The 16,673-nt window shown below is 41.9% G+C and overlaps 3 protein-coding genes across 4 annotated transcripts in view; 2 read left to right on the plus strand and 1 right to left on the minus strand.

Moving 5' to 3' along the window:
• LOC104951087 (BTB/POZ domain-containing protein kctd15) overlaps positions 1-16,673 on the plus strand; it is a 292,312-nt gene that overhangs the window by 91,329 nt on the left and 184,310 nt on the right. The window lies entirely within an intron of this gene.
• On the minus strand, positions 1,134-7,555 carry LOC104951073 (transmembrane protein 131-like). Of its 2 annotated transcripts, none has more exons than XM_010777714.1 (11): positions 7,383-7,555; positions 6,710-7,265; positions 6,503-6,615; positions 6,142-6,311; positions 5,839-6,039; positions 5,608-5,686; positions 5,137-5,243; positions 4,863-4,995; positions 3,971-4,041; positions 3,685-3,818; positions 1,134-1,521 (listed from the first exon to the last, which is right to left on the minus strand). In XM_010777714.1, the coding sequence occupies exons 1-11, from the start codon at positions 7,505-7,507 to the stop codon at positions 1,204-1,206; spliced, it is 2,007 nt and encodes a 668-aa protein (XP_010776016.1). In that variant the 5' UTR covers positions 7,508-7,555; the 3' UTR covers positions 1,134-1,203. The 2 variants fall into 2 exon arrangements, with proteins under 2 accessions (XP_010776016.1, XP_010776015.1); XM_010777713.1 differs by having other exon boundaries at positions 5,839-6,042.
• On the plus strand, positions 10,059-16,661 carry LOC104951084 (transmembrane protein 131-like). Its single transcript, XM_010777725.1, has 18 exons — positions 10,059-10,076; positions 10,190-10,267; positions 11,345-11,498; positions 12,070-12,128; positions 12,213-12,318; positions 12,444-12,540; positions 12,768-12,912; positions 13,115-13,285; positions 13,380-13,446; positions 13,532-13,655; positions 13,758-13,827; positions 13,926-14,035; positions 14,182-14,251; positions 14,426-14,559; positions 14,834-14,976; positions 15,105-15,291; positions 15,787-15,972; positions 16,638-16,661. Coding segments are annotated over exons 1-18 (1,920 nt in total). The 3' UTR covers positions 16,639-16,661.

A 16,673-nucleotide genomic window follows, 5' to 3' on the forward strand; every position in this document is an offset into this window, starting at 1 on the left:
ATATATATATATATATATATACAAATATATATATATATATATATATATATATATGACATTTCAAAATTGAAAATAGCAAAATTATTTTCCATGTACATGTCTGATTTAAACAAATCGAACCAATGGATTTGTAATAGCATTTTTAAATGTTACAGTTTATAATCTACCACATCCTAAAATATTAATAAATACTGCTTATAAATTACAAATACCTTGATGAGCCCTGGAGTGTCACAGCTGAAATCTCTTCTTCTTCAGCACAATTGGGGCATTAGAGAAAAATGTTTGCTTTTTATACGTTTCAGCATCACTTCTCTATACCCCTCCTCTCGTGCAGCCGGACACATTACGAAGTAGAGTGACAGGAATATATACATCCGTTTTTTGGCAGAGCTTTAGTTCCCTGTCACTCTGGCCAAACGGGTAGAGACGACTGATGAATTGCATTTTCCCGATTTTATTTTTTTGCACCTTGAACCACAATGGAGCTCTCTGTTAGTCAAGAACAGGATACATTGTTTTACCTCTTTCCTTACCTAAAGGAATGAACAAAAGGTATCTGCAGATCAAACTTGCAGATACCTTTAGCCTGGTATGAGTCTGTTACTTTTCTGACTTTCTTCTTTCATAAAAACAGTTAATATTTATATATGTATACACCATAGACTGTATGACATATACACACATACAGACAACCATTGCTGTTGGAGGGGCAGCCAAAATACTAATAAATAAATGGACTAGCTGCATGCCATTGGGCACCAGCAAGAAGGTTTTCTAGTATGTTTAGAGGGCAGCGTCTTCGTTCCCTTGACCTTTGCAAAGTAAATGATGACGCACAGACTTATGGCCTCTGGTAGGTGATTGACATCGTCAAAGAGTGCAGCCAAAACAGAGAGACGAAGGGAGTCAGATAAGGTAAATACTAGATTTTCTAGTTAAAGTAAAAATGATGTTTTTCAAGTACAAAACCTTTTTTTATTTTCTATGATCAAAACTGCAAAACATCTAGAAAAATATACAACAAATGCTTAACCTTTCACAACATTTAACATTTGAAAATGGGAACATAAAAGAGAAGGAATATTCACATTTTCCCCATTAATGATAAAAGAACATTCATTTTTATTTCCTTTCTTTTACATAACATGTTTTTATATGCTTGAAATTATTGTTAAGGTGTGCCGCTTTCTGTTTTTTTTTTTAAACATCTCCACAGTAGCCAGAGTCGTTGGAGAGTTGTGAGTTGGAGCTGCGGTTGGAGGAAGAGTTCCATATGTCCAGGTTCATGTGTGGGCCGAAGGGGTTGAAGCTGGAGTACAGCATCGGTGCGCAGGTCACCTCTGGCTCCCGGGTGAAGGGGGAGTGAGGCGGGGTGATGGGGGACACGGGGGACACAGGGGACATCGGGGCTGAGCGCTCAGGGTGGAAGTGGCTCTGATAAGGCTCGCTCTGAGGCGTCCAGATGGATCCAAACAGGCTGGACATGGGGGAGAGGCTGCGGGTTCCCGAGAAGTATGGCTGCGAAGAGAAAGAGAGGTGATTATTATCTGTTGAGACACTTTTTCTGAGATATCGTTGCCACTTTATGCGCCGTCCAAAGCTGTATCGAAGTATTATACGTCTATGACCTTTTCTAACCTCACCTGTCTCTGTGCTCTGCTACCACCGGCTGTCTGATCCCTGCAGTGATGACCTGGCTGTCGTTTCCCTGCATTTTAATCTTGTCTCTCTTTTCCGGCTCAAATTAAAATGACCTTCTCGCTCTGGTTTCCCTCCATCATAACCAAAAATACTCATCTTTTGGTGATGGTGGTTATGTATACGCCATGTAACGACAATGTCCATTGTTTGATACCAGCTGAAGAGCTTTGACTTCCCAGACCACTTCTACATGTCACACTCTCAAAATATAAAAAAATACAATATAAATAAGATATATTTTCTAATAAATAAGAGCCAGTAAAGCCATGACTTACTGCTGTAGGTTTTTCTTACAGTACCTGACTCAAACAGGAAGGAGCACAGAAATCGAGCACAAGTAGATGCAAAATGCTTGAAAGATTTGCGATTGAAATGCATTCTCTTGGGCAGTGCCACTTTAGTGTGTGTATTTTTAAGTACTCACTAACCATAGTTTTAGTTTTTTTAAATGTCATTACACAGTTTCCCTTCAATGATTACCTTAAGCATTCGGCCAAAAGGATACTGGTATTTTGAGGTAGAACTTTTGAGACCAGCGGTTGAAAGTAAACAAATTAAAAGTATCTGATACCTGCCTTTCTTGGGGACGTAAAATCCACTTCCACAAATGTGGGCTATTAAAATAAAAAAAACAGAAGCTGCATTTGCAGTTTGTATTTATGAGTTGAAATCTATTTTTGTGCTGAAAAACACATGCATTCTGGTAAACTGTAGCTTTGTTTAAGTGCTCAAAACTCTAGTTCCTCATTCTGCTCTGCAACTTCAGCAGATTAGTTAAAAGAGATGAGAACTTCCTCTGTCTTTATTATTTTCATGTATACACAATTATCCAGTTTTGCATTTAACACTAGAACCGGGAATTTGACCCAGAGCTGTTTTTTATTGTATGTAACTTTTTTTCAATAAAATATTAAAGTCTCCCAGTCCGTGACTTTTCCTGAAAGTGTGTTATGTAGCACCCTATGTTGTTAAAAATTGTCAATATGAAGTCAGATTGAAGAAATCACCCCAAAAAATTGCCATTTATACCTATTTCCGCCCAGGGGGTCATATTGACCCCACCCCTTTTCGCGCTATTGATTTCGCGTGTATACAAACATGACGTGTTGCTATAGCAACGCCTTTTGTCGACTGCGGTTCCTTATAGATTGAGAGATAGAGAGAGAGAGATAGATAGATAGATATATTGATAGGGACAGTCTGTAGTGAAGGACCACGCTCCCGCTCTTTTTAAAGCAATACTTTTACCTTGAAAATCAATGCATTCTAATACCGGGTCAATTTGACCCCGGTGGCGGTTTTAGGTATAAAAAATGTTCTGGCGGTTTTAGTGTTAATCTGGGTGTATACATGTTCACACAGTGTCTGGCTTTCAGTGCACAGGGGTGGGGTGGCAGGTACAAATAATCTCGACCATCTCAGTTCTTTAGGCAGCAACAAGCTGTCTGATTGGACTAGTTCATGTAACACACACCAGTGCGTTGTGTGTACTTTCTCAATGTTCGCAAGTACATTTTTTTTTGTAACTCTCATAATGCAACAATACAAATGTGCGGTTGTGTCAATGCATGTGGGAATGCCATACACTGTAATACACTGTAATCAGAGGTAACTAAGAACTACAATTCCTCACGGTCAGTTTAATGTCGTGTCACATGATACTAAACTGAACATGTGAACACTAGAATAGCCAACTTTTGCAGGTTGAGTTGGTCTTTATACTACAAACTCTCTGTTATGAATCAACTTAATATCAAAACAAAACCAGACCATTGAAGATATCACATTGAGCTCTAGGGAAGCCTTTTTCACTGTTTTCTGGCTTTTTATAAATATCATTAATATAATCTGCGGATTAGTTGATAGTGGGACTCGTTAGTTGCAGACCTGCTCCCAAACCTAAATGAACCCGTCCTGAATATGATTAACAGGATCCAGCTGCAGCTGGATTTAAAGCCTTTGAGCACCGTGCCTCCTCACCTTGCTACCCACACAGGCTGCTGTGTCCCAGGCTGAGGGCGACTCCTGCTGCGGCTCCTCACTCCAGCTGCTCTGGTTGCTGTGTGCATGCTGGACCTCCTGACCGGGATAACCACTTGGAAATGTTCCATTACCTACGAGATGATTAGAACAAACACTATTTCAATAGAGAGAAACCTAAGTTAAGCAGAGTCGATGTTTTATTTAATGAAAAAAAATAAAGAACCGTGTGGTACAAATACATAGCTTGATTAATGAATAGGAAATGGCATGTCATGATTTGTACCTATGTATTTCCTTTCCTCACAGTAGGTGTAGGGACTGTTGCACTGGCTGTTGGCACTACTCCAGGTAAACCTGCAGAAAGAAGGAAACATTTAAACGGACGGCTTTAACAGCGACAGATTAAACACAAAGACACATTACAGCAGCAACACGAGGGTAATTATTCAAGGTGTAAACCGGTATCAGCTATCATGCCAGGAGAGATGTACAGTATCTTATTAGTGGCATTTTTTAGCCGTTTAGATACAGGGGTAGGTTGCAAAGATGCATACACACATTACCCTGGCAGCAGTTGTTTTTAAATAGAAGATACACATTTGAAAGTAATTTTAATTTGGTCAGAAACTATTTAAGGTTAAGCTTTGGTAAAAAGCAAGGACCCGGGTGAACACATTAAGTCACTCATTATATAAAGAATTAACAGCCAGAGGTTTATAAAGAGTAGCCTTCAATGAATATATTACAGATCAGAGATATACAGTATATGAAGTAGTATAAATACATGAAGTATGATAAAAACACGGCAGCAGATTATTTTCTGACACTTTGGGGGCAGAGGAACAACACAAAAAGTGGACAATTGTAAATCTAACATAACAGTGTGATGTTTATCAAGTTCCTTTTTTCCACATCCGGCAGACACGGGCATTTATGTGGAGTCATGTATTTTTCTTATTTTCACTTTCTTTTTTTGTCTTAACCAAATCCTTTTGAAATCAACTGGCTCTTCAAGTTGTTTAAGGTCCAAACTGGTTTAATTAGTTCTCAAAAACGTTGTCTATCTGCTGTTTGACATAAAAAGTTACCTCTTTCACAGAACAATACATTTCATCCATAGTTAATATAAAAATACGGATGACTTTATTTGAACAACACTGCAGTGGAACACTTACCCGTTGTATGAGGCAGAGGTTGGTGGCTGAGGTATGTAGGGCAGGGCTTCGGTGGTGTTGTATCTGAACTCATTGGTGAGGGGGATGGACGGAGCGGACCACGTCTCTTCAGGCAGATACTGACCTGTCAGATCTGAGGGAGCACACAACCACTCTTTATTAGAAAGCAGAAGTAACGCACAGATCTTACTTGTTGAAGACAGAAGTTTATCTAAGACTTTGCTTTTCTTTAAAAAAAAAACATAAAGTATTTATCTGCTACGAATATCTTTACCCATGTTCCGGTCTACTCCTGCGGCCACGGCAGCAAAACTCGGAGCGAAGCTGGGCGCGGGGGGGTCAGGGCTTTGGCACACTTCTTTACGGTACAGGCTGTTCATGCTGAACAGAGAAACAGAGAAAGTTACAAAACAAACAGGGGATGGATTAAAAACAACGGTATATTTTTCTTTCGTCTACAAACAATACTGATCATGTTTTTTACAGTGGCCAATCAACATTGCCTTAATTATTGTGCAACATGAGCGTATGTATCAACACTTATATTTTAGTTCTTAATCCATTGCATATGTTTTTCCCCCTGATTTTTTATTTTGTCCAAATTGACACGCAAATAAAGAAGTGTTTCTTTTTTGACTAACATATACGGTACTAAGGTAATGACCTGCTTCTGAGCAGGCTCACGCCATCATAATGGCTAATGTTGTGTGTGAGTAACTGGGTGAGTGTGTGTTTGCTGAAGTACCTGAGAGCCTTGTAGTTTTTATTCATGTTCTGGTAGCAGTCTCTCTCTACTGGGTAGACGCCGTACTGCATGGGCTCCCCTGGGGGAAAATCAACAACAAATCTGTTCTAAAACAATATCAAAACCATTCTCATCTGTGACATAATAACAGCCACAGTGTTTTACATGATGATAAGACCTCATGTTGTGGGAAGTAAGCAAGTTTCGTTCTTCCGAAAAAGTATTTCTCACTTTTTCTAGATGAGGTAGAGTAGGCGTGTGTTCGGGCGTCTTTCTCTCCCTCCATGCTGCTGGCGCTGCTCCAGCTGCCCCAGCTGCCCCTGCTGGCCCGCACGCTGCCCGACGAGCTGCCCGAGTCCGAGCCCGACTCACACACTGCCCCACCCTGACGCTCGGTGGCACACTTCCGTCGAGTACGAGCAGGACACACACCTACTGCACATCAACAAAGCAGGTGACATTCAAATCAAGTGTTATTGTTTGTTGGTACAGCTGCAGAGGAGTGAGAGACAGACAAGAGATGAGGACACCCACCATTCTGTTTGAGGGGGCTCTCAACACTCAGTGCAGGCTTTGGTGCTTCTGACTTGGAGATGTTGCAGCAGCGGTTCCTGTTGCGGGGTCCGCTGATGTTACGCTCGCTTGTTTTCCACTCGGGTTCCTTCTCCCTCTCTTGTATCACGACCACATTGTGCTCAGGGGCGCTGGGGCCACACAGAAACAACAATTAGACATCTCATCTGACAATGTTTAGCTCTTTATTACACTGTTTGCTGTTGTTTGTTGCAATGCCATTGGATGCTGACTTTCTCTTTTTTTAAACTAATTATGGTTATATATCTGAATAAATGTAAATTGATTCAAGGATGAGCACAAAGGTAAAGGTGAGGTCTACCTGGAGACGGTTTCTGTCTTCCTGCGACTCCTCTTTCCCTTATTATTCCCTGATGCAGTGCCAGCCTCTGCATTCTGTGCTTTCTGTTTCTGGCCTTTGCCTTCTTCTCTTAGCTGGAGACAGAAGAAAATAAAGTGATGTTTTTTCATGAATGAAAAGTAAAAGGTAATTGAACATAGGAAATGTAAGTGTCAGCTCCTTCCTTACCTCCATTTCAGAGCCGTCCCTTTTCTCAGAGTTGATCTTCTCTGCGTAGTGCTCGGTGCACTTCTTCTCTACAGGTCGGCACAGCAACAGGCCGGGTCTAGGTCCTGGACCTACTGTCACGTTGTCTGGGAAACTAGCAGGCGTTTCCGTGGGAAACATAACCGCTGCTGGCACTCTTTCTTCTACAGTGCTGTGGGAGTCGTCTTTAAAGTCTGCGGAAATCTTTTCAACGTGCTCACTGATGAAAGCTGGTTCGTTGTTGTTGCAGACGTCAGAGTCTGGGGTCAGAGGAGGGTCCTGAGTCAGGTCTTCATGCTCTTCATCCATCATAACAGCATCAGGCGCTGCTGTGGACAAGCTGGACTTATGTTTGGTGTAATAGAGTGAAACCTTGTGTTTCTTCTGTGCTTGGGTGGGGGTGGTTAAGGAGGCTTTCTTTGAGGATGGTTGGGGTCGCTGGACGGGGCTGTTTGCCAGGGCTGGAGAGCCACGCCCCTTTCCTTTGTCAGAGGTGTGACAGGTGTCCACATAGCTCTTACAACTACCCTTTGTTTTACTGCACAAACAAGAAAAAAACAACAACATTTAAGTATTTTAATCCAATTGCAGTATTTGTCTTTATGTAAAAAGTCTCACGTGGTGCATACAAACTATTATAAAACACGGGACATACTTTATGCCGTTGGGTGTGATGTTATTGACGGAGTCGTTGTCGCGGGACAGGACAGAGTTGTGGTTGCTCCTGATGCTGGGGGAGGAGAACTCACTGAGGATATACCGGGCCTGATGCAAGGCCATCAGACACACCCCGAACAGAGAGAAGCTGAAACAGATATAACAGATAATGCATTAAACTGACAGAGTTGAACTATTATTTAGTTGGAATGCTGTTAACAGTCAGAACATTCCAACTAACTGTTCTTCTATGCACGAAAAGTTTATTATTCCGCCGACTTATTTTGCCGCGCTTCTTCTCCCGCATTGAACATCGCAGAAACTCCGTTCAAACATCAAAACGTTCAGCTCGGTTGGGAATCGATGGCTATTACTTTTCTCATTCATAACTTTCATAATTCCAGAGATACATCCCATAATTCATCCCATTTTTTTATTATTCCGCCGACTTATTTTGCCGCGCTTCTTCTCCCGCATTGAACATCGCAGAAACTCCGTTCAAACATCAAAACGTTCAGCTCGGTCGGGAATCGATGGCTATTACTTTTCTCATTCATAACTTTCATAATTCCAGAGATACATCCCATAATTCATCCCATTTTTAACATTTGAACTTTAACATTGCGCAGCTCGTTAAGGCAGAGTGCGTGATGTCAGAGTTAGAGTGGAGGTTAGTTTGANTTTCTCATTCATAACTTTCATAATTCCCGAGATATAGCCCATAATTAATCAAATTTTTACGTTTTAACTTTAACATTGCGCAGCTCGTTAAGGCAGAGTGCATGATGTCAGAGTTAGAGTGGAGGACAGTTTGAAATTTAAACTGCCTTAATTCCCAAACTCTACATTCCTGAGACATAATTTTTCATGACAAACGTAGGAAAACATCTTGTAGCTTGAAAAATGACAAATAATTAGGCAAAAATAATTAAACAAAATGCCTCTTGAGGGCATGAAGTGACAAAAACTTTCAACATGTCTCCATTAAATAGACCCTCCAGAAAAACGCGATTCTGCGATCGCAGAATTTACCGCATAATCAGCAAAATGGCGCAGATTTCTAAAAGGCCGCATATTTATCAAAAGGCCGCATAATCCCCGCATTTTTCCACACAAAATTGAGAAAAAAAAAAGTGAACTCGTCTTGACGTGACGTCATCAGCTCGCGCATCACAGAATGTAAACAACACTGTGTGCTGAGTGAACGTGTGGAGCTCACAAAATAGAGAAAACACCAAGATGAAAATATCTAATCCATCTCATTTACCGACGAACATTTCTACTAAAGACCGGGCAAAAAGTGAGGGGAAACTATTCTGCACCCCGTGCAACTGTGTGTTGGAGCATAAGAGAAAATCGACGGTGACGACCCACTTTGATTCATTCAAACGAAAATGCTTTCTGCTGCTGCGGACAAGAAAGCCAAACAACTCACGTTCACGAGGCATCAACCTCCAAAACCCTTTCGAGGGCTACAAGAAACGAGGTGAGTAGCCTACAAGATTGAAGCTGCAGATAATGAACGAGTAAATGAAAACAGAATGAGGCGGAGAAGTGTGTGTGTGTGTGTGTGTGTGTGCGTGAGATTAAAATAGCCCATTTGCTTTTACAATAAATAAACATTGAATGTGTTTAATTGAATAGTAAAGGGGTTTAACAAAAGCAAATGGGCTATTTTAATCTCACGCACACACACACACACACACACNGGCTCCCAACTCGTTTTAGAATTTATTTTAAGGTTCATTTTTCATTTCATTTAATCGTTTATTTGAACCGGGACAGTGCACATTGATGAACACTTTAAAACAAAAACAATGCTTACAAGTGTAAATGAGCCGGATTTTAGCTTTGAGCTCATTTCCATCCGTAGTCCCGTCACATACAACATATGAGAACATGACATTTAGGATCCTCAAGTTGGTTCACTTGCTCTAAATTCCTATTGTGTCAGTTTTATTGTTCCTTCTTATGTCAGCCTCATATTGCACATGATCTTTAAGCTGTGATGTGTTCCATAAAGGATCTTTTAACTTATAATAACTAAATACATTCGATGGGTTATTGAATTGTATGGGCCTATTGGAAGCTCAAAAAAGAGGAAGTCTCGCTTTCAGTTTTGAATTCTTCAGAAAAAAACAGGCGTGTATGTAAAGCTCAACCCGATTTAGCATTTTTTTTTCTAGACCTCACAACAGGACTGCCCTTATAATCACTTACCATATATAGAGTGATATGGCCTTGTGGTGATCTGTTATTGGCTGAAATGCTTTTAAGTCTCCACCACTGCAGACTTTCTAAGTGATACTATAAAAGGTCATCAGATAGCGCAATATATTAACTTAAAATGTGAATTGCTAACTGTGTCGAATTTGAATATTATACTGTAATTCATCTTCAATCAGGGGCGTTTTTTCTATCTACAACTTACCATTCTGGAATAGTGAGATCCTTGAGATACACCCCCACCGCAAGCTCCTCCATGAACAGCATAGTCATTTCCTGGACACGGTTTAAACATGTTTAAAGACTACAGCAGATAACAACCACAGTGTCTGCAGATGTTATCCTGCTTCTTTTCATTTGCTTTTGAAGTGACCAAACCAACCACATCTGCTTTAAAGATTGATTTTTTTAATGTGCAGTGCATGGATAGCACCACTAGAGTTCAGCCATGTGTGGCCTTGAAGTAGTCAGTGATCATTAAAGGCCATTTCTTTTAAAGAAAGGGATGACCACCTAACGTGATGTTGCTAAAATAATTTCAGCCCCTGATTTCATGGTCTTTTACTGTTTCTCCTGCAGGAAGATGCTTCCAACCTCACTACACTGGGTCTACTCGTGGAGTGCAGCTTACCCAAGAGCTTGTTCAACAATGCTCGGGTAACTTTTTAAAGAACAGGTCTGCCCTCTGTGTACATGTTCCCTACAGTCTTTTAACTACAAACAATTTTTTTTGTATGTCTTTGAATTCATCTTGGTAATAAACATTCTTGAATCGGAAAGCAGTCAGAGTTTGAGAGGGGAAAACATATGGCTGAATTTGAGGAAAATGGAAAATACTGCATTTTTTGTGATATGCCATTTTTAGCTTGTTCCCACTCAGTGAGTAGTAGTGAGTGTTTCTCACTGCTCTCGTCCCGCCCACGCCTCTGAGCAGAAGGCTAGCTGGTCTAAAACTTCAACAGACAGCCGGCTTGTCATCAGAGCACCTTCTGTTTCCTCCAGAACACCCGAGGAGGGTGAGATCTCTTGCCAGCCTTAATTGCTTTCTCAAGAGACTATAATTGACACAGGGCTCCCATTGCTCATGTGGCGCAATACACATGATGCAAGTGGAGGCTGAAGAAAATACAACTATAGAGTCATAATGAAGCAAACTGAAATAGTCCTGGTGTTGTGTTCCACGAGGGTCCCAGCTGTGACCTTTGGCTCATTTCCAAGAGACTTTGCTAACATAATCGAGAACTGGCCTTTGCTCAGTGCTCAAACTCTCAGATTAAAAGAGCTTTACAGGAAGTTAACAGTGGGCTAGGTTTCAATGGATTAGGTTTGCTATTGCCTCCTTTAAAGCCTGCGTGGCACCAAGGCAGTGCATCTGTCTTCAGGTCGTCGTCAAGGGCCCATTTACTCACTGCTCCGAGAGGGTGTTAGTCTCAGGGTGGGGGGTGGGAGTGAGTTACATCCCGGTTGTTTTTGTCTCTCAATGAACAGCAAGTGTCTGGTTACTCTGAAGTCACAGCTAAGAAAATATTTCACACTTATCCAATTCCATTTGTTTCCTTTTTAAACCGTCGCCTCATCAACTTGTTCATTGGTTCAATACAAACGTTCTCTTTAGCATCCAACTTCAGCTTTTTCTTTATCGTAATAAGTTTCAGATTCTATGAACTCAAATTGTTATCATGCTTGTGCTTCTGTTTGGTGCGTGACTGGTATGTCTTTCCTGTCCCGTCCCAGGGGTCGTGCCTCCAGAGCGAGGAGCGCCTCAGCCTGCAGATTAATCTGTCTGCGCGTGGTGACCGGCCCACTGACCTGGACAAGCTCAAGCCTTACGTCATTGAGCACATTTTGGTGCTGCTGATGGCCCCCACTGATGGACAGGCTGCAGTAGGTGGGTTGGTTTCACTCAATGTCTGAAAGCAAATTAGCTGTGGGAATGTGACAGTGTGTTGCACAGTGTCACTTAAATATATCACACAGCTTGATACTGACTGACTGACTATGGTGTATTCCTGCTTCTTCACGTCCTCTCAAATGACCTCAGTGAATGGTTATCTTTAGACCTGTTTCTGTGGCGGACCACTCTAAGAGCAAAAGTTCAAAAGGTCGAAATAGTATTTATATTTTCATGCCAAAATTGCATGTGGCTGCTTTCCCCTTCTTCCTGAGTCTTGTTCATTGTAACTGCGGGAGAGATAAGATAAGGGTAATGCTTCGGAAGAAAGACCTGAGAGTAATATAAGAAGACATAAGTGCTTCTTTTAAGGGCTAACTGTCCAGAGTAACACAAAGGCTGAAGACAAAATGTAATCAGCTGCATTGTTTTTACTATTACTGTACTCACTCACTCTGAGGTTTGCTCTTTGTTATTGAACCATTTCAGGAGAAAAAAGCCACTTTAATTGAATTGTTCACCTTTTGTTAAAACAACTAATGGTCTTATTTCTTCTTTGTATGTACAGAGGAACCAACAATAGGAGTGTATATGTTAAATTCTGGAAGCAAGAAGCTCTATGTAAAGGTAAGGTGATTTTCTTGGTTTTGCAATATTATCTTTATTATGGGTTTTATTTATAGACTTTGACAATATTATTGACCTCCTAAGGACATGCAGGTGCTATCGAAAGTGGAGGCCAGCCTGGAGTGTAATCAGGTTCTCCTGAGACCAGAGGCAAACAACTTCACAGAAGTGGCTACACTGGCCTGCAAAGGTAAAGGCTCATTTCATTTCAAATCAATCCTTCTTAACTCGTATCATTTTCTTCTCAGGGCAATTTGATTCGCCCCAGATTGACCTGTAATAATTTAACAATAACAAATCTGTTTCATATTTCAGATTCTTTGCCAGACCACGTGGGGAAATGCATGAATCATATCAGCTTGAAAACTGTGGGAGACCAGACAACCTACATATTCCCAGGACTACATAACAGGTAGAGGAGCCGTTTCACACATTCAAAGCACTTGGTTCTCCCTTTGTTTGAAATCAAAATGAATTTCGCTAGACACAGGCAGCTGAAAATCTCTTATCCCTGCTGTGATGAAGATTAGTCCATTACGGTAGCTGTTCAATGCTCAATGTTCAATGGTCAGGAAGTGTCACTAACACGTGATTCTGAATAACTGAGTTGTTATGGTGATTTATTGTTTCTTTCTGCAGAAGGATCATGGGGGATTTGTTCAGCCTGGTCCAGGTGAAACAAAGCCACGCAGACCAGGTGGATCTGTGGCTGACGAACTCCCTCCTCCTGCCGCTCACTGTGACGAGCGCCAGCCTCTCACAGAAGCTGCAGGGAGTAATGAAGGTACGCACCACCGCCTCGAGTAATGACAGGAAGCACATCTGATTAGATGAGGATATAATGATGATCATTTAACAACGTCTTAGTTAAAGCCAAGAGATTTCTGACATGGGCAAAGTATACTACACGTCAGCCTGTTATCACTTGGAACCCAAGTTCAGGACACACTTTGATATCAATGTCTCTGCTGCCCCCTGTCTGTCAGGTGATGAACTTCAGCGCTCCACTGACAGTCCCCCAGGGCTCCTGGCACGTCCTGTCCCTCCAGTTGCTCAGCAGGACCCTCCCCATCAACCAGGTGTTCACCCTGAGTCTGTACACCAGCCTGGGCACAGTCCTGCACTTCCCCCTCTTCTTCCACTCGTCTCCTTCCAAGGTAAACAAACTTCTCTAGTGTCTACAGTAAGTTAGTAGTGTGGCGGTTAGTTTACAGGAGCAGATGTGGTAACAGGTGATGTTTTTGTGAGCAGGGGGATGTGTTGCTTGAGGCGGACCAAGAGTGTGGACGGCCTTGCCCTCTCAGAATGTCAGAATCAGGTGAGACATGACACCTCATGACATTTAGTGAGACAAAATATACCTATTTCATTGTTCATTTAATAATTGTTTTATTTCCCATCAGGCCGTTCAGAGTGGCAGCGTTCCCTCCTCCCCGACTTTTTCTCCTCCCCTTGGGCCGTTGACGGCAAACTGGCTGCTGAGCTCTGCTCTCGATGGCAGAGCGACAAACACAAACTGTCTTGCAGGTCAGTCCGAAATGCAACACACAACTTTCTTTGTCATGCTATTGTGTGTTTTGTAATCCACCGTTAACATTATCGATCATGGAAATCCTTGTATGCTCTCAGGTGGCCCAGACTCCCCGTAGAGACGTCTCTTCCTCTGGACTTTGGTGCTACACCCGTCAATGAGAGCAAGGTGGGCGAGACAGAAAAGTCCATTTTAATATACTGGATTTACAATTGCTGCCATTTTGTCTGCAGCTCAATGAAAACATGTGTTTGTATTTGTTTCAGGTGAAGACGTTCATGCTGAAGAATCCTTCCTCTTCGGTGGTTTCTGTAGAAATTCGGATCCTCTCCCTGTACCCGGCCCCACTGGAGGCTCTGGACTTCCTTACCAAATGGTAGGCTGTTTTAAATATATTTTGCCATATGCGCAGATTATTTTTCATTTACAGTTTTGTGACTTTGTTTGGATATTGCATCTCATGCTCGAGCACGTCCCTCTGTGTGATCTGTCTTAACAGTTTTTCTCTGTCTTGATTGGCAGGTTTAATATCAGCCCTCAATCTGTCAACATCAGCTCCACAGAGTTTTCTCTCTTGGCTTCTCCCCCCAAGGTAAATCTAGAGATAATCATTTCGTATTTACTCATTTAGAGTTTTGGCCCACGACAGGTAATGCTCATCTAACTACTGTTGCACGTAACACATGGACGCTCTGTCGCTCCTGTTGCTCTTCGTGTTGCTTTCCCTCCAAAACGTTTCCCTCTCTTTCTGTGTGTGTATGTGCAGGCGGGTGAGCACGTGGGAGACATATCGGGGGAGGGTGTCCTGCGTCTGCTGCTGCAGCCCTGGGAGGCCAGAGAAGTTGCTGTGGTCTTTACTCCCTCTGAACACAAACCCACCACCACTATTCTCATCATCAGGTACTGATTCCTATGAGTAGGACGAGTTTGTTCATCCCTTCTTCAATGTGTTTATTCAGCCTTCAAAATGGCGGAGGTTTTTTAAAGAGATTTCTCCAGGTATTTTCATTGCCATTTTATTAGTGATCGATACATGATTTGAATATAAGTGGGACTTAGTTGGTCCTTAATTGTGAATTCAGGAACACTTCTCAATGTTCTACACATGTTTTTATTAAGCATGTTGAGTAAAACATCCTGTGAGACTATGTGTGTCTTTTTGCCCGTGTTTCAGGAACAACCTGACGGTGTTTGACATGATGATGGTGCAGGGCCACGGGGCCAAAGAGCTGCTTAGAGTCGGAGGCAAACTGCCCGGCCCTGGATCCTCTCTGCGCTTCAATGTCCCTCAATCGACTCTCATGGAGTGTCGTGATGGTGAGATCACTTTTCAAACCTAATATCACCACATGATTACATAGCAATACATCTGTTTCTCGTACAGTCATATTAACAGAAAGATAAACATCAGACAGATATAAAACGTTACTGCTTGTCCCTCCTAGGCCTGCGCACCAACAAGCCGCTGTTCGCCATCAGGAAGAGTTTCAAGGTGGAGAATGCAGGAGAGCTTCCTCTGACTGTCATGTCCATGAATATTAACGGCTATAAGTGTCAGGGGTTTGGCTTTGAGGTGTTGCAGTGTCGCCCCTTTAGCCTGGACCACAACACTTCCTCTGAGATCACCATCGCGTGAGTCAATCTTTGCTTGCCTTTTTGATTGAATGTTTATCTTATTAACTTTTCTTTTTAATGACTGATTTTAAATGCCATTTTCTTAATGTCTTTCCTTTTTTGTAAAGCACTTTGAATTGCCTTGTGTTGAAAAGTGCTATATAAATAAACTCGCCTTGCCTTGCCTACAGTGGATTTCTTTTTGGGAATGACTTAATATTTGAATGTTGCGTTACTTCTTCATTGCTGATTTGACAACGCTTTCTATCTCTGGTCGTTTGTTGGTCATTTACTATTCAACTATAGGCAGTTATCACATATGTTGAGCCGCTATCTGATTAATCTCTTCCTCCTTTACATCGCTTCCCTTTCGTCTCTTTCTATATCCACTTCTTTGACTTCATGTTGAGCCGCTATCTGATTAATCTCTTCCTCCTTTACATCGCTTCCCTTTCGTCTCTTTCTATATCCACTTCTTTGACTTTGTCTGTCTCTCCCTGTCTGTGTCCTCAGCTTCACGCCAGACTTCACTTCCTCCTGGGTGATCAGGGACCTCACCCTGGTGACATCACGCGGCACTTCTTTCCCTTTCACCCTGAACGTGACGCTGCCCCACCACATGTTGCCTCTCTGCGCTCAGGTGGTCCCTGGCCCCAGCTGGGAGGAAACGTTCTGGATGGCCACCCTCATCTTCACATGGTTAGTATTTAAATGTAGTTTCACTTGTTTTCTTATTTTGCCCAATGAACGTGTTCATTTCGAAAAGCATTGTATTTTACCCGGCATCTGTTTTGAACATGAAAGCTATCTCACGTGACAAACCCCAAATATTCCTTTAAAGATGAGTGTTTTAATTATGTTTAATGATAAGCCAGTGATGGTCATTTACTTTCTAGATATACATCTATATTAGAGAAATATTATTCAAACTAGAGAATGCAATTCCTGAAGAAATTGCTAGTGGGAATGCTTTATGCTGAAAAGCTGACGCTAAACTGCTATGCTGAAATGTAATGTGTAAGAAGAAATTGAATAATTTAGATTGAAATGATACATGAACACTGGGGGCTTGAATGTGTGATGAGAGAAGAAAAGAAAGTAAAAAGGCTTGGAAAAGCAGCAGAATATTTGAAATTCAAAGTTTTGAACTAACTTGATGGCGAAGGATCTGTCGCCATGCCAACGGCATTTGATGACACCCTATACTACGCTTAGATGCGTTGATGGCTGCATCGTTACCAAACCTGTGAAGTTCTAGGCTGTTTGGAGTATTTTCACTGAAGTTATGAGAAAACCGTGTTTCAAGGCGAGCATTGTGTTGCCATGGCAACGGCATTTGAAGAAATCTCAAAACTGTCCTGTAGATGTCTTCACGGCTGGACTGTTAGCACACTGCTATC

The sequence above is a fragment of the Notothenia coriiceps genome, unplaced genomic scaffold (genome assembly GCF_000735185.1).
Source record: "Notothenia coriiceps isolate Sejong01 unplaced genomic scaffold, NC01 NC01_scaffold00018493, whole genome shotgun sequence".
Classification (NCBI taxonomy): Eukaryota; Metazoa; Chordata; class Actinopteri; order Perciformes; family Nototheniidae; genus Notothenia; species Notothenia coriiceps.